Source organism: Eretmochelys imbricata, chromosome 6, assembly GCF_965152235.1.
Source record: "Eretmochelys imbricata isolate rEreImb1 chromosome 6, rEreImb1.hap1, whole genome shotgun sequence".
Taxonomy (NCBI): domain Eukaryota; kingdom Metazoa; phylum Chordata; order Testudines; family Cheloniidae; genus Eretmochelys; species Eretmochelys imbricata.
The window spans coordinates 62,809,260-62,837,179 of NC_135577.1; the positions used below are offsets into that span (position 1 = coordinate 62,809,260).

The 27,920-nt window shown below is 40.5% G+C and overlaps 1 protein-coding gene across 10 annotated transcripts in view; it reads left to right on the forward strand.

The window, feature by feature from the left end:
• The window catches only part of GPHN (gephyrin), a 582,839-nt gene that overhangs the window by 485,024 nt on the left and 69,895 nt on the right, over positions 1–27,920 (forward strand). For all 10 annotated transcript variants that reach the window (XM_077818687.1, XM_077818689.1, XM_077818688.1 and 7 more), the window contains 2 exons: positions 12,788–12,880; positions 24,519–24,574. In XM_077818687.1, coding sequence (XP_077674813.1) covers positions 12,788–12,880; positions 24,519–24,574 — 149 coding nt within the window. The remainder of the gene's footprint in view (positions 1–12,787; positions 12,881–24,518; positions 24,575–27,920) is intronic.

Consider the following 27,920-nt stretch of genomic DNA (forward strand, 5'->3'; position numbering starts at 1 on the left):
ACTTGTAGGTGTTGAGCCAAGAAATTTAAGCACACATTGAAAGATGTAGTTTGTCCAAAACTGTGACTTGATCAGTGAAGGACAGTCTCATACTGAGTTATATCAACACAGATCTTCAATTGGTCTCAAATACATGGCATTCATTAAAAGCCTCTCATTGTTACCAAAAGTCCAAGGCACCAGGCTTCTGCCAGGGTGAGTACATAGTCCTGGATTCTTGTCCACCAAACAAACCAGGAACGGAGTCATAGATTAGTGAAGCCTTTCATCCTTAAGCTCTGACTGTGCATAGCTGATTTCTTGGTGTTGCACACCTTTGTATTGCAAAGTGTCATCCTGGCCTACTCTGAGATAGCAATACCTAGACTTCATTATCATGTTTTGCTCAACTGCCTTTTAAAACAGGTACTAGCTGATCATAATTCATAGATAAACTTTCCCACATTTTCATGTGATAGTAAATCATTCATCTTTTATATCGTTGGAGCATTAACTGAATAAATCTAAAGACTTTTCAGTGATCACAACTGTCTTGTTTTGAGAAACTACATAGTCTCCTTTCTTACAGTATTACAATTAGGATTGTCAAGCAATTAAAAAAATTAATTGCGATTAATTGCATGATTAATCGCACTGTTAAACAATAATAGAATATGATTTATTCAAATACTTTTGAATGCTTTCTACCTTTTCAAATATATTGATTTCAGTTACAACACAGAATACAAAGTGTACAGTACTCACTTTATATTTAATTTTGATTACAATTATTTGCACTGAAAACCCCCCAAAAGAAATAGTATTTTTCAATTCACCTAATACAAGTACTATAGTGAAATCTCTTTATCATGAAAGTTGAACTTACAAATGTAGAATTATGTTAAAAAAAAGTTTGCATTCAAAAATAAAACAATGTAAAATTTTAAAGCCTGCAGCTCCACTCAGTCCTACTTCTTGTTTACAATGTCACCTGAAAGTGAGAACAGGCATTCTCATGGCACTATTGTAACTGGCATTGCAAGCTATTTACATGCCAGATGCACTAAAGATTCATATGTCTCTTCATGCTTCAAACATCATTCCAGGGGACATGCACCCATGCTGATGACGGGTTCTGCTTGATAACAATCCAAACCAGTGCGGACCGATGCATGTTCATTATCATCATCTGACTCAGATGCCACCAGCAGAAGGTTGATTTTCTTTTTTGATGGTTTGGGTTCTGTAATTCTGCATTGGAGTGTTGCTCTTTTAAGACTTCTGAAAGCATGCTCCACACCTCATCCCTCTCAGATTTTGGAAAGCACTTCAGATTCTTAAACCTTGGGTCGAGTGCTGTAGCTATCTTTAGAAATCTCACATTTATATCTTCTTTGCATTTTGTCAAAATCTGCAGTGAAAGTGTTCTTAAAATAAACCACATGTGCTGAGTCATCATCTGAGACTGCTATAACATGAAATATATGGCAGAATACAGGTAAAACAGAGCAGGGGACATACAGTTCTCCCCCCAAGGAGTTCAGTCACAAATTTAATTAATGCATTATTAACAAGCGTCATCAGCATGGAAGCATGTCCTATAGAATGGTGGCCAAAGCATGAAGGGGCATACAAATGTTTAGCATATCTGGCACATAAATACCTTACAATGCTGGCTACAAAAGTGCCATGCAAATGTCTGTTCACACTTTCTGGTGACATTGTAAACAAGAAGAGGGAAGCATTATCTCCTGTGAATGTAAACAAACTTGTCTTAGCGATTGGCTGAACAAGAAGTAGGACTGAGTGGACTTGTAGGCTCTGAGGCTTTATGTTGTTTTGTTTTTGAGTGCAGTTATGTAACAAAAAAATCTACATTTGTACGTTGCACTTTCACGACAAAGATTGCATTACAGTACTTGTCTGAGATGAATTGAAAAATATTATTTCTTTTGTTTATCATATTTACAGTGCAAATATTTGTAATAAAAATATACACTTTGATTTCAAATACAACACAGAATACAATATATATGAAAATGTAGAAAAATATCTAAAATATTTAATAAATTTTAATTGGTATTCTGTTTAACAGTGTGATTAAAACTGTGATTAATCATGATTAATTTTTTAATCACGATTAATTTTTTTTAGTTAATCGTGTGAGTTAACTGTGATGAATCATCAGCCCTAATTATAATGGTTGTCTACGTACAATAAAGTAGATCAGCTGTTTGTAAAAACTATCCTTTTTCCTTCAAAAGTACCAGCCTGGTAAAGTATTGGAATTCATTGCTTTTTTGTTGGCACATTCACCTACCAGGTAGTGACTGCTGTTGAAAATCTTCATGGACTTTCTCACTAGATGGAAACTTTCTATCCTGTTTACTTATCTATACATCAGTGAGCTTATTCCGCTTGTTACATGATTGTATACCCACATATGAGTTCTCATTCCTATCATCTATTGATATTTGAACTGAACAGGACTCAGTTGTCTATCTTTCTCTAACCATGAAGACTTCAGATGTGCTGCTTTTTCACTGCTAAAGGCTCCCAAGTTCCTACTGACACCTTAGAGAATACCTCAACTGTTTCTGAGTGCAGATTAGGGCTTCAGACCCTTTCCTCCAAGGTTGTAGGCCTGTGCAGTGTGGTTTGAGGTCCTCTCATCAGCCTCACTCCTTTCTGCTTCACCTTCCTGATTTTTCTGTTAAAAAATGACTAGTGTGGTAAATAATGTATTTCTCAGGTTTGTGTTATGGAGCTGCTGCTCACACTACTTCTTTACTGCTGTAGAATGGAAAGTCTGCTATCTTCCTTGAACTTTGGGAACATACATTCATTATAACATCCCAGGAACACATTTTGGCGCCCATAAGCTCTTTTGAGCTATTGCCTTGTAACCAACTGGACCACTGTCAGGAGCAGCCCTAGCCATTTTGCTGACCAAGGCAGAAGGAAAAAAGGCCAGCCAATTAGCAAAGCTGACAATGAGACTGGAGCAAAAAAACCCCAAACCTACAGCGGCCTGCCCTGCTTGGCTGTCCCTAGAACTGGCCATGAATGCTTTATGGCATAGTAGAATAATGGTGGCCTGCTTGAAAACGTTAGAAAGAATCTAACAAATCATTTTAGAGTACAGCCTTTTCAAGATTTTAATTACCTTTCAGTTTTCACATTTGATGTACATTGCCCAGGATTCATGTTAATACTGGTCCTTGATTTCCTTTATCTGGTTGCTTCTTGATCACTATTTTCTTATCATATACAGTATATCATTTGAGGATTCTCATTATTGTACTAGAGTTCTTCGGTACATAATGGGAGTTGATGTTAGTGTCACTGGCAATATTATTTCCCCAAGATATGCAACAAGATCTTAGACTTTGATCTCTTGGTGTGACCTTTATGTCACAAGTGTTTAATGATTTCCATAACAAGAGTATAAAATCAAACATACATATAATTTTCCTGTACATTTGCTAGAATTAGATTAATTTATAAGAATGCTTTCTGTTTATATTAATTAATATTTAAATCTTCATTTATTTAGGCTGATATACCTGTTCTTCAGGAAGGGAGTTCAACTGTAGTCCTAGAGCTTTGAATTCTGACCTGTTCCGCAGTAAGGGAGTGTCTCTTTTAAAATGTAATACTACTGAGCTCTTGGAATTCACCTTGCATGTCAGACAAGTGGAATTTTTAAAGTTCAAGAACTATAGTTGATTTTATAAATAAATTGCATACACTCGTACAAACATCAAAGCAAAAGAGGAGAAAACAAATCTAATTGATTTGCATTCCTAAATATATCTCAGAATACACAGTAATGGTGCTAAGTGTGTTGCTACATGCAGACATTTGGCATCAGTCGGGCTCTTGCCCTTATTCTGAAGACCAGCTTGAAATCCACATATCTCTCCACTGTGTTCCCTAATTGTGTTCCCCTTTTCAAGCATTTCAACCCTAACTTTATTCTTGACTAAATTGTTTCCCTTTGCTCAGTAATGATCATTGTACACAGATTTCAGCTATGAAGCGTTCATCCAAGATAGAGACCAAAAAAAGAACATGGCTTAGAAAGAAACTGGACATCTATAAACTGAATTTATGGAATATCATGATGTCTGAGTTGAAGCTGAAGTAAAACTGTTCATGTGATGTATTACTGAGTGGTTCCAGCTTGAGCTGACTCAGCCATGTATAGTGCAAAGCCCTAAAAAGCTGAAATGAGGATAGTTTGAAACCAAAACATTGGCTCCCCTATGATAAGGCGATACTCAGGTACTGCGTCCCAGAATCCTGAGCTGCCACATTAGGATTAATTCTGGAAAGGCCTGACTAGTCCATGGCTGCAGCCCTTTGCATTGTGGACTACTGAGTCTTCATGACCAAATTTCAGGAAGAAATGGGAGAAACCCTCCAATCTGGTCAATTCTCTTCTCCAAGAGAAATGCAGAAAGCTTCAAAAAGATAATCCACAATTGGGTAGACACAGTTCAGCATCAAGCTCAGGTCCTTTTATGTGCAGATTCAGTGACAAGGACTGCTGCCTTAGGGTTGCATTGCCACAGGTCAGCCTGGTTGCAGGCATCCAGATGCAACCAAGAGGTCTAGTTAGAGATCAAGAATCTGTTTTACAGTAGAGAGCACTCGTTTGGGGAGCAAGTAAATGCGTTTTTACAGAAAGGAAAGGGGGGAAAAGTCCATGCTATATTCTCTCAGACCTCACACCGTGGGCCTCTCCTTCAAGGGAGGGAAGGATAAAGCTCTACTTCAAAAGATGGCTTTCAGATTGATGAGTGATTTCAAGATTACTCAGTACCTTCCTGCACAGGTCACTTGGCCTCAACAACATCAAAACCAAAATTATCCTAAGCCCTCTTTCACCAACCAGAAAACAAAGAGATCTTTAGCAATGTTCCCTCTAATTTTTTACATCCATGTGTGGAATGAATTTTATATGCACCAATATGGAGGTGATGTGTCGCGGGGGTGGGGCTGAGGGGTTCGGAGCGTGGGAGGGGGCTCAGAGCTGGGGCAGAGGGTTGGATTGTGGGGGGGTGAGGGCTCTGGGGTTGGGCCAGGAATGAGGGGTTTGGGCTGCATGAGGGAGCTTAGGGTGCAGGGGGTGAGGGCTCCAGCTGGGGGTGAGGACTCTGGGGTGGAGCCGGGGATGAGGGGTTCAGGGTGCAGGAGGGGGCTCAGGGCTGGGGCAGAGGGTTAGGATGCGGGGGGGTGAGGGCTCCAGCTGGGGGTGCGGGCTACAGCGTGGGGCCAGGGATGAGGGGTTTGGGGTACAGGTTGCCATGGGGCTGCGGCAGGGAGAGAGGACTCTCCCCAGCCGTCTCTCGCCACAGCAGCCCGGGGCCGGGGGAGAGCACCTCTCCCTGCCAGGGCAGCTTTGGGGCCATGGGGGAGAGGCACCTTTCCCTGGCTGCTGCTGCTCCACGGCTGGGGCCGGCGGAGAGGCACCTTGATAGCCTGCTGAGTGGCTGCGCAGCTTAGAGGGAATGTAGATCCTTAGCATATAGGATAGCCTGTTGCTACCAATATTTTGCATGGTTCTTCATGGCAGAGGCCAATTGGCAGCCTTTTACCCCAATGGCCTCTGATACCTTGGATACGTAGTTCCTGAGCATTGTTCAATGGGGATATAAGATCAGGTTTTCAGGAAGCCAGGTAGCAAAGGTCCTGTCAATGCTAAGGAGAAACAAAGGTTTGATGATCATAATATCCTCAGACTCACTCAGATAGATTTGGTTCACAACTCGGTAGTGGATGGCCAAAGCCAGTCCACCCAAGTTGAGAGGATGGCTTCAACCTCAGAACCAGGGCCCTTTGCTCCATCCAATACAGGAGCCCTGTAACTTCTGTCTGAGCCGATGTCTTGTGTTCTTTTATCTTGAAATCCCAGACAAAGACCTAAAATGGAAAAGGGTTGCAAATTGGTTCAGTCAAGCCCAGAGTGACCCCTTCACTTGATCCCCTCCAAAACTCCTTGACTATTTTCTTCAACCACCTAAATTTACATAAAGACTACATTTTTCAGCTATTCTAGCCTATCACAAACTAAGTGAAGGTGAACCACTCTGTATGCAGTCCCTTGTCAGTTAGGTCCATGTAGTGATTTCAAAAAACAATAATATTAAAATACCCCTTGTGGTGTGGGATATTGATTTCATTCTGACAAAGCTGAAAAAAATCTCATTTTGAACCACTTTGTTCCTGGGATCTGAAATTTCATACATGGAAGTTTATTTTCCTTTTGTCAATTACTTTAACTCAATATGTGAGAGCTTCAGGCCACAGTGACTGATCGACCCTATACCAAGCTTTATGAAAATAAGGCAGTGCTGTTGATTCAACCAAGTTCTCTCCCCAGGACAACATTGTGGTTCCATATAAATAAGACAAACTTTTATCTCATGTCCACATCACACAGTGGACCCTTGTCAGCAAAAAGTTCTTAGGGGTTTCTCTGAAGTGGAGTAGACTGAAACCCTTTGAAAATCCATCCAACTCTTTGTTTCTGTTGGAACTAGATCTCTGAGCTATACTATTACCAAGAGGATTGTGTCTAAATGGATATTCAAGTGGATTTCTTTTTGTGATGATCTGGCTGACCAGTAGCTAGAAAGCCATGTTAAGGCTCAGTCAGTGGGAAAAAAAGCTATCTCTGCTGCTTATTCCAGAGATGTGTCCATAGCAGACATCTGTAAAACAGAGACCTGGGCCTTTTCTCTCCACACTAAGCATTATTGACAGGAAAATCCATTTCAGACTCTTCATTATCCAGAAGTTGTTGTCAAGGTAAAGAAAGCCAAACATTCTCACCTCAATGAAGTCTTATTTCAGATTGTCCCTTTATTTTAAGTTGGCCTATTTTCGTGTGAAAAAAATTTTCCCCCAACATCTCTGCTTCCTTTTGCAAACATGAGCATTTTGGTCTGCTTGGACATTTAGGAGGTATCTTAGTCCAATTTTCTCCATATATATTTTTTAAAAAACCCTTTTTCTTCTCACTGTTGGCAATGGCCTTGCTGTTGATGCTCATTGCAGCTTTAACTGTTTTTGCTTTGGGGACTTCCCTCAAACTTTTTATTCCACGAGTTGGAATCCTGACAGACAGTTTGCTTAGAGATGGGGAAATTGACTGTAATTCTGCTTCTTTGAAGAAGATCATTGCTATCGTGTTCACTAACCCAGCCACCTACCTTCACGGTTTGAGAATTATATACTTTTAGTGTTTCTCTGTTCACACCTAATTTATTTATTACTCAGACATATTTTCTAATGTTTTAATCATTGTTAATTAGCTTATTTTAGCTTTGCCTTCTGCATAACTGCAGAAAAACACTGAACTGTTGAGGAGGGAAACTGTTTATAACCATCAGAATGGATAGTGCATGCTGTCCATTAGGGGGCCTGGCTCACAACTTTATCCCACTAACACTGCCCTGGGGCATCAAAATTCTTAACACATGTGCAAGTTTTACTTGCACTAAGAAAATAAGACACAAAACTAAGACTCCTATTACAGTGATATTTTCAGAGAAACAAAATTTACAGGCCTTTTCTGTTAACACCAAAAAGCTGTTATCATAAGGAAGGGGAGTCTGAAGACGCAGAAGACATTTCAGAACTTTTGTTTTTAAAAATCAAAATTAGTCATAAACAATGGGGTGAAAAAGATTTTTAGACTTCCAAGATGAAAGTGCAAAAAAAAAAGTAAAAAATTGTATTTGAGAGTGTCCTTATTTTTTTGAATTAAATACCCAAACCTTCACCAAACATTGACTGTTTCTCTTTCCTTAATGAAATGCTTTCTAGCTGCTGGCTGTCCATTTGTTCACCCCAAATAGCACATGGCAGGATGCCAGGAACATACTGTCCACCATCTCTCTCTAACTGGTATGATTTTTGCATGCAGGCAAGAAATAAAATGAAGATAGCTTACCTGCTAAAATTAGAAGCATTACATTTGCATTGGATTTGTGCGTGTATGAAGAGAGGGGGCATTCACTATTTCTCTGAAAGCTGATTTCTCAGCTATAATTAAAATGTTGTGTGTTGTATTCTCCCCTGCACTGCAATTACTCAAGCTTGTGAGTAAGCTTTCTAATAAAAAGAAGTTACTTCCACATAAGACAATGTGGAGACTATTAATGGGTATCAACAGTGCCTTTCTAGCTGCTATAGTGAAGAATATGTCAGCATTTACATGCTAATTCCTACTATAAAAGCAGAAGTTCTAAAATGCACCATAAATATTCACTCCAGGCTGAAAATTGATGTGTTGGGTATCAGTATGGGAGCAAATACATAAATTATATATATTTACAATACAACTCCATTTAACTGAAGTCCAGTTCACCAGTATTCACACACATCAAGGTTTAGTTAACTTATAATTTTGAAAAGCTTGGCCTGCTGCTGTGCAAAACTAACTTCACATGCACTTTCCCATTTCCCCTTCAAATATCTCACACACACACAGTCTCTCTCTTTCTCTTTCTCCTCTTAACCAAAAATCACATGCATACTCCTGTCTTCCTTAAAAAGAAATACACATACATACACACAGTCTTGTCCGTGGCTCTCACTTGGTTCCCCCACTAAATTCACACATCTACAACTACCCACATTGCCAGAGTTTTTCCCAACAAAATCACACACATGCTAAGATTCCCCCTCACGTACAGGACAGCACCCTCTGCAATTTAACACACACACAAACACACATGGCCTCCATACTTAGATGAGTCTTCCCCTCCCCAACTCAGACTACTAGCACCCAATCCCCCACCCTCTTGGTAACTCCTCACCCCATACTCCCCCCACTCTCACATACGTTGAACCTCCTTCCTGTCTCTCCCTCTCCCACTCTTTTTTCAGAGTTACCTGACTGTGGAGTAGCTCTAAGCAGCCTCCCCAATTGTCCACATTGCCTCCAGCCCCATCCCACATTATGGCTGTGCCTCCCTCCCCATTTAAGGTGGTAGAAACTGGGGCTTCTGTTCCCCTGGCTGCTAAGAAGTATGGCAGTGTCTGTGGTTCCCGTCATCCTTGTTTCCAAAGCACCAAATGGAGAGCACTTGGGTCCTCCTCACTCCTTCCGGGTCACCTCCTCTCAAAGGATCCCCTGCTCAAGAGAGGTGGCAGGGTCTTCTGCCCTCTTCACATGGCTAACTGGAGCAGAGGTATTCCCTGCCCTGAAGAGTTTACAATCTAAGTATAAGACAAGATACAACAGAAGGGAGATCACAAAGAAAGGATGAAACAATACCATCACCTCTACTGCCAACATGGGGAGGGAAAAATATGAAAACAACCCTAATCCATCTTTAAAAATTAGTTTACTCTAAACTGGAATCACAAATGCTAAAATGCACTAATCATAACTGTATGATTATTCCATGATCTCACTAGGGCCAGAGTTAAAATTGTTTTGAGTGCCTTAATTATGCATTTCCGTACCTTAACGTGTTCGGATTTCTTTTAAGTGTAAGCCTAACTCTGAATTTCCTGAGTTTGTAATGTTTGATTTTTGTATAATCAGAACATTCCTGTAATTATTTTCTACTCCTAAATTACTGATGCATACTCTTTAAACTCTGTTTTAATGTAATTGTTATCTTTATATATATTTTCCGAATTTGGAAGTACATATCAGTAACCTTACCTAATATATTCAAAAACAACAATAGGTTAGTTATGTTTGCAAAGAAGAAAAGATGTGAAGAAAAGATGAAGAAAGTTGAAGAAAAGATGTGCTGCCGAACACATCCATTAAAAAAATATTAAAAATTATGTCAAGATCACAAGCTAAGTTTACATAAACAACCCAGACACCAATCTTCTCTATCTCTCTCACACACACACACACAAAACTAGCACCTAAGCAATTTTAACTGTGTCCTTGTAACAAAATTCAATTAGCAATTCAAGAGTACCTGAAAAATCTGTCTGTCCCTCCATTCAGCTAAAGTTTCTTATAATGCCCATGAACATCCAAACAACGGATATCCAAACAACCATATTTTCTTACTGAGCAAAACAATTCCATCTACCTCTAATAAGACAAATATTATTGGAGGTAAAGCTACTTTATAGCATGACTTTTACACTAATTCATAAAAATATGTCAGAAATGTGTCATGTTTGTCTTCAGGGCTCAATCCAGCACCTTTCTCCAATGCAGAATTCTCTTTAAAAAATGCTATTTAAAAAAAATAGGTTAAAGATTTTTCCTTTACAAATACAAAAAAGATTGTAAATGTTTCTTTAGGAAGTCTCAATGTATGCAAACATTTGTTTTAGTTTCATAGGCCATGTCTAACTTTGGTTGAGGCAAGTTATACTGGCATAAAGCTGCCGCAGTTAGTGTATCACTTGTGCACCTGCATACATGGCTCCTTGTATCAGCGCTGTGCATACTCACCAGGAATGCTTGTGTTGATGCACAGCATGGTACACCATGGGAAGGTATCCCAGTGTGCAGCTTGCCACCATCCAGTGCACTATCTTTTGGGAAGTTCTGGCAAGGCATGGTGGGACAGAAATGAGCCAGGCAGGGGTGACTGGGAGCAAGGAGTCAACTTCCCAGCATGCAATTGTCTCCATCCCATAATGTCGTCTATATCCCAGAATTTTCACACCTTTTAAAAAAATCCCACAAACCTAAGCAGCTGTCCTCACTGTCTGCCATCGCTGACAAAAGCAAGGAGCCTGAAAAGCTCTACATTAGTGTGATAAACATTGCAAGTACAGGATACACAATCCTCCTGTATTTGTAGAGTTGTAAAAAGAATCAAATTGGGAGGAACATGATGATTTCTTGGAGGACAGATTGCTGTGGGACATAGTGAGATCAAATTCAAGTTTGTTGGTGGTGTTCACAGAGCAGCTGCAGATGGTGGAGTGCCACTTCTGGGCTCAAGAAACAAGCACTGACTGGTGGGACTGCATCATAGTGGAGGCTTGGGATGATGAGCAGTGGTTGCAGAACTGTTGGATGCCCAAAGCCACATTCGTAGATCTGTGAGCTGAGCTTACCCTAGCCCGCCAGTGCAGGAACACCAAAATGAGAGCTGCAATGACAGTGGAGAATTGTGACAATTGCACTGATGGAAACTTGCAATGCCAAAGTGCTAGTAGTCCGTTGGAAATGATTTTGGAGTTGGAAAATCCACTGCCGGGGGCCATTGTTATGCAAGTGTGCAGAGCCATTAATTGTCTCCTGCCACGCAGGACTGACTCTCAGCAATGTGCAGGACATAATGGTTGGATTTGCAGCAATGAAGTTCCTCGACTGAAGTGGAGTGGTAGATGACCCCAGACCCTATTTTGGCACATGGCCACAGTGTACATCAACAGAAAGAACTAATTTCCTATGGTTATGCAAGCGCTATGGGCGCACCAGAGATGCTTCATGGACATCAGTGTTGACTGGTCAGGGAAGGTGCATGATGCTCACATCTTTAAGAACATAGGACTGTTCAGAAAGCTACAGGCAACTACTCTATTCCCAACCTCTATTATCACTGGCAATGTTGAAATACCTGTAGTGATCCTGGGGGACCTAGGCTACTCCTGGCTCCTCTGGCTCATGAAACTGTACACTAGCCACTTCAGCAGCACTACGGAAAGATTCAACTACTGGCTCAGCAGGTGCAGAATGACAGTTGAATTCACTTTTGGTAGATTGAAGGGACACTAGTGTTATTTACTCACAAAATTGGAGAGTGGAAAAAATATACCCGATGGTTACAGCTGCCTGCTGTGTCCTGCAAAATATCTGTGAAGCAAAGGGGGGAAAGTTTCCACAGAGGTGGAACAGCTGTCTTCCGAGTTTGAACAGCCAGACACAAGGACTCTTAGAAGAGCTGAGTGCACAGCTATATGGCTCAGGGAGGCTTTGAAAGATCACTTTAACAGTGAGCCACAGTAATGCATTGTGGTGTACTGCATTGTACCTGGTCCTGCTGATTTGGGGTCTGCTAGGAATTGTGTGGTGTTTGCTGTACATCTGTGAATAACATTATCGATGCGCCTATCAATATTGTGTTGCTTGCTTTAATTTATGATTATTACATTGCATCAGGATCCCACTAGGGGCAGTCAGGGCCAAGGGGCGAAGCAGCTAGGTATGCTCACCAAGCTGGACAATCAGCAAAAGGCATTTCAAAAATTTATGGGGCTTTAAAGGGGTGGGAGGTCTTCTGGTCTCCATGAGCCCCAGGCAGAGTAGTCAGTGTTGGGCATTGTGGGGCAGTGGATGGGGGACTCATGGAGTTGAAATAAGTAACATAGTATCTACATTCATGCTGCAGTGATCTCAGTACATCAATGTGGCTCACTGCCACTTGGGAAGGGTTGGTGTTACTGCGGTAATGGGGCACTTACATCAGTGGGAGACAAATTTAAGTGTAGACATATGCACAACTAGGTCGATGCAAGGCAGCTTATGTCAACCTAACTTTGTGGTGTAGAACAGGCCATAGCCTGTATCTCAGCTGACTGCTCTGGTTCCAATGCCAGCAATCCAATGCCAACAAGCTTGTCCTAACCAGAAATGCAGGTTCACTGAACCACATCTTTCATCCCTGCTTCCAGGCTGCATCTCTCCATTTATTTCCCTATTGGTTTGGAGAGAAATCAAAAGCTTGCCAGACCTGATTACGAGATGTGTCACATACCCATGAATTTCATCCATGGGAGCACACTGCTGTCACCTTCTATTCCCTTTGAATACATTCACTGACATGGAACATGGTCTTTTTTTTTCTTTCTTCCCTTTTAGATGGAATGGGCCGAGTTCTTGCTCAAGATGTTTATGCAAAAGACAACCTACCCCCCTTCCCAGCATCAGTAAAAGATGGATACGCTGTCAGAGGTAAATGCTTTAACTCTAGGCATGCAGTGCATCTTTTGCAGCATTACCCCAGATTGTTAGTACACCTGCTTGTTCCATCACAGTCCGAAGCACTTCTTTCTTGGATATAACTATTGTTATACACAGGGCTTTGCAGCGGAATCCAGAGCTGGAGCACAGAGCAGCTCCAGAGCAGTGAATCTGCAGGTTTTTGCCTGGAGCTGGAGCAGAGCCGGAGCACTGCTCCAAAGCCCTGGTTATACATTTTATTTGTAGATATCTAGATCATTACTGAAATCACGGCTGTGTAAAATTCAGCCACTTTAAAGGAAGACTGCAGTGATTAGTTCTAATTCTTTAAATGAGAGGCGCAGGGTGAGGGGGAGTGAAAATGCATATTTACAGAGCCATGTTTAGTAAAACCTTTCAATGTTTTACTCTCTATATCTGTGCTTGGGTCTGGTAAACCTTTCAATGAAAATTGCCATTTTGCTGCCACTTCCCAGCAGGAAGTCTGGCCTCGTGATATAGTTGAGACCCAGGAAATGCAGTTCTTGTATGAGACAGACATGAGAATTTCAAAGGTTTCCTTTTTTTATATATATATAATTTTTATTATTAAGAGTATGAGCTTTCGTGAGCTACAGCTCACTTCATCGATGAAGTAAGCTGTAGCTCACGAAAGCTCATGCTCAAATAAATTGGTTAGTCTCTAAGGTGCCACAAGTACTCCTTTTCTTTTTGCGAATACAGACTAACACGGCTGTTACTCTGAAACCTGTCATTATTAAGAGTTTTTCCTATGCATCAAATATTTTATCAGACTGTTACAATTCCATTTTACTGTATGTTTATTAATTATTCTTTATTATTACAGTTGATAATTTTCAAAATTGTGTGTGGGAATGCACGCTTCTGAGTAATTAGATGTAGCGATTAAAATATTTTTTTTATTACACTGAAAGTTTTCCTAGGAACCTTTCCTGTAAGGACTCCTTAGGGAGTATAACCTAGAGAACAGAGCACTGATCTGGGACTTAGAAGATCTGGCTGTGCCATTGGCCTACTGAGTGGCCTTGGGCAAGTCACTTCACCTCTGTGCCTCTGTTTTCCCATCTGTAAAATGGGGATAATGATATCTTAGTGCCTGCTAAAACATTTGAACAGGAACTGATATATTTAAAAATGGTCTGTCATAAACTTAAGTCTGCTAATCTGAAAGTGAACCCAAAGAAATTTTGAATTGTTTCAAAAAGAGAAAACTGAGGCTGCACAGAACTGGCCAACTTCCCAGACACTCACAGATGTGCAGAGTTTTGTAGGGCTCTGCTCCTATTACAGAAGGTTTCTTTGTGAATTTGCCAATATGCAAAACAATTGCATAGGCTTGGTGAGAAAGGGAAACCATTTCAGAGGTCAGCAGAGTGTGATGTAGCATTTTTGGAATTGAAAAAGGCTCTTGAGACTGCTTTTGTCTTAGCCTACCCATTATTTTAAAACCCCTTTTATGTTGGAGGGTATTACAACAAATATCTAAGTTCTCCTGAAAGAAATTATTTCATCACCCTAAAGGAACCCCGAGCAGTGGTTAAATCTATAGTACATTTTCATCACTCTTTATATGGGAGGAAATTTGTGGTCAGGACAGACCATGCGTCCCTGCAATGGCTGTTTAGATTCAGGAATCCTGAGGGGCTAGTTCCCAGGTGCAGACCTATGATTTCATAGTTGCATGAAGGCCTGGGCACAAGTATGGTAATGCTGATGCTTTCTGGGAGGCTAATTTCCAACATTGTGACTGCGCTCTTTATGATCCAAGACAAACTATAGGGCAGACTTCAGTAAAGGGCAAAAATCCACTGAGTTGATTGAGACAGTTCCCCAAATGTCCCCTGGGCAGGGGTTCCATGGAACAGTCTCATTAGGACCCGCAGGCCTGTCCCAGGCAGCACAGTCGTCTTTATGTATTGAATGGCAGCCATCTATCTCAGAAGGCAATGGTGTAGGTGCCAAAGCAGTTCAGTTTCATAGATTCATAGATTCATAGATATTTAGGTCAGAAGGGACCATTATGATCATCTAGTCTGACCTCCTGCACAACGCAGGCCACAGAATTTCACCCACCACTCCTACAAAAAAAACCTCACACCTATATCTGTGCTATTGAAGTCCTCAAATTGTAGTTTAAAGACCTCAAGGAGCAGAGAATCCTCCAGCAAGTGACCCGTGCCCCATGCTACAGAGGAAGGCGAAAAACCTCCAGGGCCTCTTCCAATCTGCCCTGGAGGAAAATTCCTTCCCGACCCCAAATATGGCGATCAGCTAAACCCTGAGCATATGGGCAAGATTCATCAGCCAGATACTACAGAAAATTCTTTCCCAGAAAATTCTTTCCCAGGTAACTTGGATCTTACCCCATCTAAAACCCATCACAGGCCATTGGGCCTATTTACCATGAATATTTAATTACCAAAACCATGTTATCCCATCATACCATCTCCTCCATAAACTTATCGAGTTTAATCTTAAAGCAAGATAGATCTTTTGCCCCCACTACTTCCCTCGGAAGGCTATTCCAAAACTTCACTCCTCTGATGGTTAGAAACCTTCGTCTAATTTCTAATCTAAATTTCCTAGTGGCCAGTTTATATCCATTTGTTCTTGTGTCCACATTGGTACTGAGTTTAAATAATTCCTCTCCCTCTCTGGTATTTATCCCTCTGATATATTTATAGAGAGCAATCATATCTCCCCTCAGCCTTCTTTTAGTTAGGCTAAACAAGCCAAGCTCCCTGAGTCTCCTTTCATAAGACAAGTTTTCCATTCCTCGGATCATCCTAGTAGCCCTTCTCTGTACCTGTTCCAGTTTGAATTCATCCTTCTTAAACATGGGAGACCAGAACTGCACACAGTACTCCAGGTGAGGTCTCACCAGTGCCTTATATAACGGTACTAAAACCTCCTTATCCCTACTGGAAATACCTCTCCTGATGCATCCCAAGACGACATTAGCTTTTTTCACAGCCATATCACATTGGCAGCTCATAGTCATCCTATGATCAACCAATACTCCAAGGTCCTTTTCCTCCTCTGTTACTTCTAGTTGATGCGTCCCTAGCTTATAACTAAAATTCTTGTTATTAATCCCTAAATGCATGACCTTACACTTCTCACTATTAAATTTCATCCTATTCCTATTACTCCAGTTTACAAGGTCATCCAGATCCTCCTGTAGGGTATCCCTGTCCTTCTCTAAATTAGCAATACCTCCCAGCTTTGTATCATCTGCAAACTTTAGTAGCACACTCCCACTTTTTGTGCCCAGGTCAGTAATAAAAAGATTAAATAAGATTGGTCCCAAAACCGATCCCTGAGGAACTCCACTGGTAACCTCCCTCCAACTTGACAGTTCACCTTTCAGTAGGACCCGTTGTAGTCTCCCCTTTAACCAATTCCCTATCCACCTTTCAATATTCCTATTGATGCCCATCTTATCCAATTTAACTAATAATTCCCCATGTGGCACCGTATCAAACGCCTTACTAAAATCTAAGTAAATTAGATCCACTGCGTTTCCTTTATCTAAAAAATCTGTTACTTTCTCAAAGAAGGAGATCAGGTTGGTTTGGCACGATCTACCTTTTGTAAAACCATGTTGTATTTTGTCCCATTTACCATTGACTTCAATGTCCTTAACTACCTTCTCCTTCAAAATTTTTTCCAAGACCTTGCATACTACAGATGTCAAACTAACAGGCCTATAATTACTTGGATCACTTTTTTTCCCTTTCTTAAAAATAGGAACTATGTTAGCAATCCTCCAATCATACGGTACAACCCCTGAGTTTACAGATTCATTAAAAATTCTTGCTAATGGGCTTGCAATTTCTTGTGCCAATTCTTTTAATATTCTTGGATGAAGATTATCTGGGCCCCCCGATTTAGTCCCATTAAGCTGTTTGAGTTTCGCTTCTACCTCAGATATGGTGATGTCTACCTCCATATCCTCATTCCCATTTATCATGCTACCATGATATTTTTTTTTGATAGTTATTGTATCCTGCTGCAGAATTGCAAGTTGCTAAAAAGTCCAATTCTCAAGCAACAGTCCTTGTTGAGTGGGCTTACAGCAGCACATTATCCCTTGCTGACTTAGTGCGGCGTTAGTATACTCCAACACATACCCTCCCCCTCAGATCTTAGGGGACTGGATGTAGATTCCAACTCCCACGTCCCTTCCCAAGAGAAGAAGTTGGCATTCAGGTGTCCCTTCCCTGCTCATTGCTGAACCTGGAGGCATATGACTGAAGGGACAGATATCAACTCATCTATCAGCTTTTTGGGTCTTTCGTCTCATTCAGCCATCTTAGGGAACATGATCCATAACCAGGCTGACTGGGTTCCCGAGGAGGTAATAATGAAATGCATCCACTCCCCATTTTACAGTCAGGCCCTTTTTTTCAATAACAGAATAGGCCAATTCCCAAGGAAATAGTTTGCAGTTAATATAGAGCACTGGATGTTCCTTCCACTGGACAGAAGCACACAGAGAAGGCAGCAGGAAAGCCCCAGATGCAGCTAGAGAAACACTTGTAGTGTGACCCTGAAAAAAAATTTAAAGAGGGAGCTTTTTGATAGAGTGCTGGCACACAAGAGGCTTTGATTTGTGAACAAAAACTATCTCTTGCTGCTTGGTTCCTATTTTGTCAGAAAACAGTACTATTGTGTACATTATTTGTAAATAAACAGGATTGCATCAAGATAATACCTGACTTCTTCAGTTTTTCCTCCTAACAGATACAAACCTGCAAGACACAGAATGTTGGTGAACTGTTCAGGTTAAAAGCCATACAGATATTAGTATTATTATTAATATTTGTAAAATGTTTTTCACATTCCATTTCAGAAAAAGATGGCGATATTTGAGAATGGGAGTGATATGTTTGCACTGTTTTATATGTAAAAGAAGGTGGGCAATAGCATTCTGTGCATGCTCAACTCTGGAGAGTTGAAAATTTAGGAGGCTATAGTGAAGAGAGTTGCAGTAGTGGAGACAAGAGGAGATAAAGGAATGGATGAAGATTTCATCAGAGGTAGATTCCAGGCAGTGAAACTTAAAGGCATTGTTGCAGAGGTGATAAAATGGTAGGTTGATTTGCAGATCTCAGCCCTGAGATGAGAGTTCAAGGTAAAGGAACAGGATAGCGTTTCCCATGAGACATTAGCAGCTATTTAAACTGGAGGTGCAATTCATTGAGCTTTTTCTTGTTCCCAGATAAAAAGAGTTAAATTTTGGCATTTAGGCATAGCCCTGTAGTTGGTATGGTGAAAAGCTGCAGGGGGTCATCAATAGGCATCCTGCCTCAGGGAGGCACAATGTCTTTGGTTAGCTCTGCGGTAACATGGAGCAGAGAACTAGTTCATTAAACATGGCAACTAATTCCCTCCTGCACAGATGGCTAGTTAACAGAACCATGGCTCTTGCTATTCTCCAGCACTCTGACCCCTTTCCAGTAAGTTTCTTCCAGAGAGAGGGAGAGCAATTCAGTAGCTGCTCTTGCAGTCCCAAAACATGGGGAATGCAATTCTGGACAGCATTTACATGGGTGATAAAGCTCTTTAAAAGTTAAATCTGCTTTCAATGTGCAGTACACGTTGATCAAACTGACACCCTCGCTCTGCCTGTGTGGCTGCTAGCTACTAGTACCAATCTAACCCATATGATGAGCACATATGGGCCTCACTAATGTGTCCTCACTATTGTAAGACTGTTTAAAAATAGGCTTATGTATGAGACCAAGTTGTCACATTCCATATGTTGTAGTTTAACTTTTTTTTTAATTATTTCAGAAAATGAAAACTATTTCCAAAAAATAAAATAAAATCTAATATTGAAAGTTTAAGGAAACATGTACAGTTATATAATATTCTGTAAAACATGAGAACACCTGTTCAGAGCTGAATATCTTAGCCCCAGGACCACTTGCCATCAGTTACTGTTCTTAGGCATAAAGGTGGGGAAAGTTTTGGCTCAACTTTGTGAGTTATTTTCACCTTTTGCTATTTGAGAGTTTGGAGGTTAAGGGACCTAGTTGGACTTTTTTTTCAAGTGAAATTAATCTTTCCTTCAAAGATTAGTAAATTGGGTAGGCTTCCATCTGCAGATTTGTAGACTGGTTTCAGAATGTGAACTCAATAAAACATTACAAATGTAGCCAACCATACAGAGTAGCCATTTTTCCTGAAAGCAATTCTTCTCAGAGTGGTAAGGGAATCTAGATGTCTCTTTCTAGAGGACTGTTTGGGGTATTGAAATGAAACAAAGATTACTGTATAAGGTCATCATTGATTGGTCTTCACTACCAGGAATATTTTGAAACTGAACAGATTTAAAACGGATAAAAGGACATATTTTCAATGCAATGTATAATTAAACTATGCAGCTCACTTCCACAGGAAACTCTGGAAGTAAACAGCTCATAAAGTTTTCCCTAAAGATTAGATATTTATACAGATAAGAATCATGTCCAACTATACTAGCTAACATGAACAATTACAAAGATTATAAATTTTTATGCTCCAGAGCGTGAACTACCCATTGGGGTCCAGTGAAATTTCCTTTTATGGTATATAGTACTGTAGAATTTGATGCATTATGGTTTCTTTGCATTTTTTCTGAAATATCAAGCATTGACTGCTTGTCAAAGATGGATTTCCAGACTACTGTATATAGACAGTCTGTTTCAATGTGGCAATCTCTATGTGCCTATGAACCCTGTGTTGTTGAGGAGATAATGAAGAAATGCACTTCAGCAGCACAGTGTGTTTCACATCAACCAAGGCTACTCACTCAGTTTGAACAAAAGTTAAATCTACTTTTGAAGTGTATGGCATCTTGATTCAAGCTAACTTGAAATCATTTACTAGCATATTGGCAGCAAAGTAATGAAATGCACCTCATGGTTCTCAGTTCATCAATAAACCCTTGTGCAGAGCCAGATTTACACCTTATGAGCCCCGCACTCCCCATGTGGCCCTGCCTGGAGCCCCCTCCTGCGTTCCCATGTGGCCCTGTCTCTCTCTCTCTCTCTCACACACACACACACACACACACACACACACACAGCCCTGTGTGGCCCACTCTGTTTCCTAACCTGGCTTGAAGAAGGCTGCTGTGACTTTTTACTTGAGGAAAAAATGCACCCACCACCCACCTGCTAGCTGTTTGTTGCCACCCGCCAGACCAGTCAGCCTCAGCCAGCTCAGGCTGTTCTGGTGCCACAGTGGCCTCTGGTGGGCAAAAGGCAGAACTGCCAAACATTTTTCAAGGGAAAAAAAATTCTGCCTCCCTTGGACAAGAATTCTGCGCATGCTGCAAATGTCACCTAAGGGGAGGGGGCATGATGTGAGCCAAGTGGTGTGTGGGGCATCTCAGCAGGGAGCAGGACAAATCAGGAAGCTCCCTCCCCCTCGAGAACTCCTGAGCAGTGTGGCCAGCAGCAGCAGGGCAGCAAAATAGCCCAACTTGCAGCAGCTAAAAAACCCTGCCAACTGACAGCTAAAAATAGCCCAATTGGGCTAGAAAATCACATATTTGGCAACTAGTGCCAGTGCCTCTAGACATGCCTGCTGTGCTTAATTGGAAATCCGGCCCTACCCTAGTGCACTTTTGAGCTCATCCATTACTTGACTCCTGAATAGCAATTGGTGGCACATGGAAAACTCTGAAACATAATTTATTTAGAAACAGATCTACTTATATCATATATTGTCGGCCTTTCTTTCCCCATCTCATGTTTCCCTGCTAGCAACATTGGCATGAAAACAAGATTTTTATTTCTTAGTAGTTCATCTGCTCCTGTTATCTTTTCCTCAGCTCATCTTATGTTATAACCCTTCATTAGATACATCATAATCAGTCCGTCCCAAAGCAACCACTTGTGGTATTAGGTAGGTAATGAGCAGTAGAAGCAGATGAACAACTATGAAACAAACTGCCTGTTTTCCTGGAGAACAAGATAATATATATACAGAAGATCTGAGAGGTAGGCAAAGTTATTTATTTAACAGCTGAGTACTGCTCTTTAAGGAAAGGAGTCAGTTAACGAAAAACATGGTTTGATTTTGAGATTACATTTTTAATATGATTTTATTTGGTTAAGAAAATAGCCAACACAACTCATTTAAAATTAAATGAAGTTTTTACTGTGCAGTGTTGTTATGTAATGCAGGCCCAAGAGGTTTGTCTGAAATAGCAGATACAGCTAGACTTGTGAAATTAACTCACCACTGCAACAGACTATAGATTTGGCAAAAAGCACTTCCAACACTCCTTATTGGGGTCAATAGGTACTTACAGTAGTAATAATAATAATAATACTTAGTACTTTCCATCTAAGGATCTCAAAAACTCATCTAAGGATCTCAAAAAAAAAAAAAAATTTGCCAGCCTCAAATATTCAAAAATCATGAGATTTTTTAAAAAAACTATAAATCTGAGATTCTTTTTATTTGCTTCCTGATTTCTGAGTCTTAGGATGCACTTATTTCACATTTTCAAGCTTTTCTAACATCAGGAGAGCTAGAAACTTACTTTTTTTCTTTAATGAGAGCTGAGATTTTCATGTAATCTCTTGATTCCAATAGCTTTTAAGGGTTAAAGCAAATTTCTTAACCCAATAGGATTTTAAGACGAATACTAAACATTGTGAGACTCGTGATAGACTCTCGTGAGTTGGTGGCATTGTGAAAGACTTGATTCTGCGGCCCTTACTTGTGATGAGTAGTACTTTACTCCATGTGAAATTTCAGTGAAATCAGTGAGGCTACTTGTGAAGTAAGGTACTACTCAGTGAGAGAGAGAGAGACATTGACCACAGTTGAGTAAACATCACAACACCTTGGGGACATAGGTATGGTAAATACTTCCATTTTCCAGATGGGGTTTCTGAGAGTAAGAGAGATTAAGTCATTGAGAGCTCAAATTAGAACCCAAGGACTCGATTTTGTTCCAATTAACGTCAATGATAAAATTCTGATTTCAGTGGGAGCAGGATTTCTAGTCTAGTATAGATAGGTTCTTATGCTGCCCCCATCACTGTAGTTTTGGAGCCCCTTCCAGTAGTGCAGTTAGTGACATGACTAACATCTGTCACAGTGGTTTGTTCTCTCTCTTATCCTCTCCCTAGGAGGAGAATTTTTGCATGCAGCGTACTGTTTTGTTTTGGTAAGTTTTCTGTTTGGGCTAGGTTTTTTGATTTGTTTTGAATAGAGAAGGCAGGTGCAACCAGGTTGTCTACATCAAGACACCCCTTTGTGGCCCATCAAGGTACACCTCAATCAGCTGTGTTTCCCTGACAGTTGGGTGTCACACTTCATGGATCTAGTGCCTTGATGTCTTAGCCCTCTAGCCATGGCACACTTGAGTCACACCCCTTCCAGGGCAATAGAGTCCAGAATAAAAGGAAAATAACTCAAACACAAGGTCGTCCAAGGATTTGTCGGCAAGACCCTGCCCTTCTACTCAGGGCTTGTCTCCATGTGGCCAGTCTCTTTTATCCGTCTTCCTGGGTCCAGTCATCCCATCCTCTGGGAGTCTCATCCAGGCAGCAAACTGTCTCAGGATCTTGTCTAGAACCAGGCTTCCTCATCAAGGAAGACTCACAGTGCTGCTCTCTGTTCTTCCTGGTCTGTTCCCTAACTAAGCTGAGCCTCTTCCTTTAGGACCCCTCTCGATTCCCGAGAACTGCTGCAAGAGTAGTGGGGCTGAGCCAGTCGTGTCCACAGGCTCTTATTAACCCCCTCCCTGACAGTGGAGGGCCTATCTGCCCCATTGCAGCAGGTCAAAGATATGCCCCTGGCACTTGGAGCGGAAGGTGGTAAGGTTTGTGACGATTCTTAGATCCTGTGGGAGTTCACTCCACAAGTTTCAGACCAGTCCCCAAGAAAATTCTATCTCCTGCACAGATAAACTTTACCCTAATGGTAGAAAGCTTCATTGTGCCTGAGGAGTGGTGTTATTGACCCTGGTCTTCACATCAGAGCTTTAGGCAATCTTCTAGCTATGTTGGGCCCAAGCCCCAAAGCACTGAGTGCCTTGAAAATAAGGAGAAATAAACCTTGAACGTGACTTGATATTCTGTGAGAAGCCAGCGTTGAGGGTGGATGATTAGATCCCAAGTCTCCTGACTTCCAATCCTGTACTCTTCCCCTAGGACGACATTGCCTCTAGATATAGAGGAGTCACTTTTGGGTGTAGCATGATGAAATGGTTAGAGCAGGTAACTAAGTGTCAGCACTCCTAGATTCTGTTCCTGACTCTAGCTATGAGACCTTGAGCAAGTCACTTACTCTTCCTGTACCTCACATTCTTCTTCTGTAAAATATTGATAACACCTACCTCAGAAGGTTGTTGGGAGGTTTAATTAATTAACATTTGTTAAGCACTTAGAGATCCTCAAATGAAAGGTGCTATAAAAGCATAAATACAGTTCTTACAGGCAGAACACATAGCGACACCTATACACCTCCTAACACTTAATACTTCCCAGGATTTCAGTTGCTTCAAACTTCAGCTGTTTACACTGATAATTTCTGTGTTTGGTCTCTGCCTCAGAATTATATATTCAGTTTCAGCAAAAACAGTTTAAGTGTTTCTGAGAATAAGAGTAGGGAAAATATGGTCGTTATTCTCAATTGTTTCTTCGAACCTTTCTAGTGCCTCCAAAGCAGAAACTCAGCATTTGTCAGCAGAATTATCTTTGCTGTCCCCTTGAAAATCTGTCCAGATAAGGACAAATGAGCAGCCCTGGGAAATTGCCATTTGGACATACACAGTAAAACTGCAGCACTCATAAACCTTTGCCCACCTGCTCTCCCCCATCAAAATTCCCTTTTGTCTAAATGAAGGTGCACTGGGCTGGGACTGAGGAAATGATGAGTTCAGATATCACCTCTGACACTGACAGCTAGGAACAGAACCCGGGTCTCTAACATGGCATGTACAAGTCACATCTACGTAGTCCACTGTCTTTCAGAGCAAATGTGTCAGATGTACATGCTTGTCTATATTATCTGTAACCACTGCACTAATAATTAAATCACATTCCTCCCAGAGGTAGGAAGGGAACCCAGAAATCTTGATATCCAAAATTCTGCTGTTGTCTTCCAAACAGTTATGTAACATACTGGCAAAATATATATATATCACGGCCCCCTGTCTGGTGGCAGTTTCACAGAGAGGATAACCAACTCTTGCTGTTACCTCTGCCTCATGAAGTTGAGGCTTTTATCTTAAGAATATTATGTACAACTGGAAATCTTTGATATTAAGATAATATCCAATGGTTTCCTTTTACGTTCTCCCAGACTTCTGCATACCCTTGGAAGAACTTGGAACAATGAGTCTATCTGAGCAATTCTGTGGTAGAAATATTATTATATAACCTGTGATTAGCAAATTCATAAATACATCTTAAAATAGACCTAAAAGTTCAAAATGTTTTGCAAAATATTCATATCCTCTCATACAGGTTCTAAAGAAGCAACTCTAAACTAAATCTTGGATTATTCTAAGATTCTCCCATTCTTGGTTTCTAATTTTCCCATTTGCAATGGTTCAATATTTTTATCATCTTCTTTCTTCTGTATTGTCTTACAGCTGCTGATGGCCCTGGGGATCGATTCATCATTGGGGAATCCCAAGCTGGTGAGCAGGTGAATGCAATTTCTTTTCTCCTCTTCTTTTTCTCTTTTTATTTAAGTTGTTTTTCTTCTCTTGTAAAACTAAGGATCTGATTTCTTTTTTTTTCTTTTAAACGTATGCCTTGCATTTGTGCTCTGGAATCCTCACAAGTGCTCCAAAGATTGTATTTGTTATTGAAGTTGACACTAAATAATTACAAAGTTGTGTGCACTGTCTAGCCTGTAGCCATACAACTTGGGACATGATCTCAAATGCTAAGTAGTGTAAGATCAGGTCAGTACTTGCATAAGAGACTTAGAGGGAAACCCCAGAAGACCTTAAGGGGTAGTGTTGGTGATTTAGTAGGTGGTGGTCTTATGTATGAATAAGCAATAATCCAGTGCCTTAGGATGGTGTTAGGAGAGGCTGTGCTGTTGATGGTGTAATTTTACAGAAAAGATAGAAAACCAAAGTCCTAACCACTTGTCCTTAAGAAATTTTCAAAGGGACCTCTAACCAGCATCTATTTGTACATGCACAACCAAGAAAGCTTATGCTCAAATAAATTGGTTAGTCTCTAAGGTGCCACAAGTACTCCTTTTCTTTTTGCGAATACGGACTAACACGGCTGTTACTCTGAAACCAAGAAATGAAAATTGTCTAAGAAATCTTAAAATATGCAGAATTACATGTAAGTGATTTTCCCTTCTTCTGACTGCCTGAAGTAGATGGCTCTTTACTAGGGCAGTCAAGCGATTAAAAAAATTTATCGTGATTAATCGTGCTGTTAAACAATAATAGAATACCATTTATTTAAATATTTTTGGATGTTTTCTACTTTTTCAAATATATTGATTTCAATTACAACACAGAATACAAAGTGTACAGTGCTCACTTTATATTATTTTTATTACAAATATTTGCACTGTAAGAAACAAAAGAAATAGTATTTTTCAATTCACCTCATACAAGTACTGTAGTGCAATCTCTTTATCATGAAAGTTGAACTTACAAATGTAGAATTATGTACAAAAAAACTGCATTCAAAGATAAAACAATGTAAAACTTTAGAACCTACAAGTCCAATCAGTCCTACTTCTTGTTCAGCCAATTGCTCAGACAAACAAGTTTGTTTACATTTGCAGGAGATAATGCTGCCCACATCTTGTTTATAATGTCACCTGAAAGTGAGAACAGGCATTTGCATGGCACTATGGTGGCCAGCGTTGCAAGAGATTTACATGGCAGATGCGATAAGGATTCATATGTCCCTTCATGCTTCAACCACCATTCCAGAGGAAATGCATCCATGCTGATGACAGGTTCTGCTCAATAATGATCCAAAGCAGTGCGGACTGATGCATGTTCATTTTCATCATCTGAATCAGATGCCACTTGCAAAAGGTTGATTTTCTTTTTTGGTAGTTTGGGTTCTGTAGTTTCTGCATTGGAGTGTTGCTCTTTTAAGACTTCTGAAAGCATGCTCCACACCTCATCCCTCTCAGATTTTGGAAGGCACTTCAGATTCTTAAATCATTGGTCGAGTGCTGTAGCTATCTTTAGAAATTTCACATTGGTATCTTCTTTGCATTTTGTTAAATTTGCAGTGAAAGTGTTCTTAAAATGAACAACATGTGCTGGGTCATCATCCGAGACTGCTATAACATGAAATATATGGCAGAATGCAGATAAAACAGAACAGGAGACATACAATTCTTCCCCAAGGAGTTCAGTCACAAATTTAATTAACACATTATTTTTTTAACAAGCGTCATCAGCATGGAAACATGTCCTCTGGAATGATGGCTGAAGCATGAAGACACATGAATCAGCAGTGTCTCCCGTAAATGTAAACAAACTTGTTTGTCTGAGCGATTGGCTGAACAAGATGTAGGACTGATTGGACTTGTAGGGTCTAAAGTTTTACACTGTTTTATTTTGGAATGCAACTTTGTATGACTCTCAACAACTGGTTCACCTCAGGAGACAATGGTTTTCTGCATATGGGATTCGTGTGGCTGGGGGTTAGAATTTCCCAGCCTGGGGACATGGCAAAATAGAGTCAGAGATGGTATTAAAGAGGGGTGCTATCCCCTGGCTGGAAGGAAAGAGAAGACAGGAAGGACTCTACACATAGCCTAAAATGCTGACCAGACTTCAGGGCTTTTCTACACTTACAGCGCTTGAGCTATGGCGCTTAGTGAAGACACTACCTACCTGACGGGAGAGCTTCTCCCATCGGTGTAGGTACTCCATCTCTCTGAAAGACAGTAGCTATGTCAATGGGCAAAGCCTTCCATTCAAAACAGTGCTGTCTACACTGGGGATTAGGTTGGTATGGGGATGTGGATTTTCCAGGCCCCTGAGCAACATAGTTATACTGACATAAGTTCCTAGTGTAGACTAAGCCTCAGACTCACATGAGGGTGGGGAGTGAAATCAGACTAATGGGGTGCTTCTGTCACGGTGCCTCAGTGGGGCCCAGCTGAGACTATTCACCAGATTCAGGACAAACTGCTGAGAAATAGATCAGACTCACCCCAAACTGGTGGTTATTCTATCATTAGATATACCACCAAGCCAGTAACAAAAGTAAACTTCTGTCTCCCCACATTGGTTAACAAGAAATCAAAAATGCAATCTCCTTAGGCATTCCAGCCCTTATCTGACCCCCCAAACACTGGACTCAATGATGAGTGGTTACTGAAACCAATTTCAACACATATAGGATCCTTCTAATCTCAAGAGACCAGCCATTTAGCCAGGTCAATATATAACTCAGCTCTTACCCAATAATCACACTGCTGCCAATCCTTTAGTAACTAAAATCTAAAGGTTTATTAATAAAAGAAAATAAGAAGAGAGTTAAAATGGTTAATAGATCATTTACCTACAATCATTGCAATGTCCTTATATCAGGTTTATAGGAGTGATATTATAGACTTCTGATTTGTAAAGTCTCTCTGGTAACTTCCAAAAGATTGGAAGGTCCTCACTCCATAGTTCAGTATGTTCCTTTCAGTTGTAAATCCACAGTCCAGAGAATCAGGGCAGGAAAGAGGCAAAATGTGTTTTTCTTTATTTATTCTTTTCTCAAATGATTAGGGTCAAATGATAATTTTACTATGGATTTTGGAAAATGTATATTATAAAAAATGTCTTAGTGACAAATTAAAAAACACACTTTTGTTTCACATCGTTTATTTTTTCATGTTGCTACTGGTTATTTTTTCTGTAATACATAATGCATGCTTCTTATGAAGTTAGGTTGTTTCTGCTAGGACTTTGTTCTGTACCATGGTTTTGTGTGATTACTATAGAGCAACTTCAAATTTACAAATTTTAGGCCTCAGCAAATAGATCTGCACGAGAGCAGAT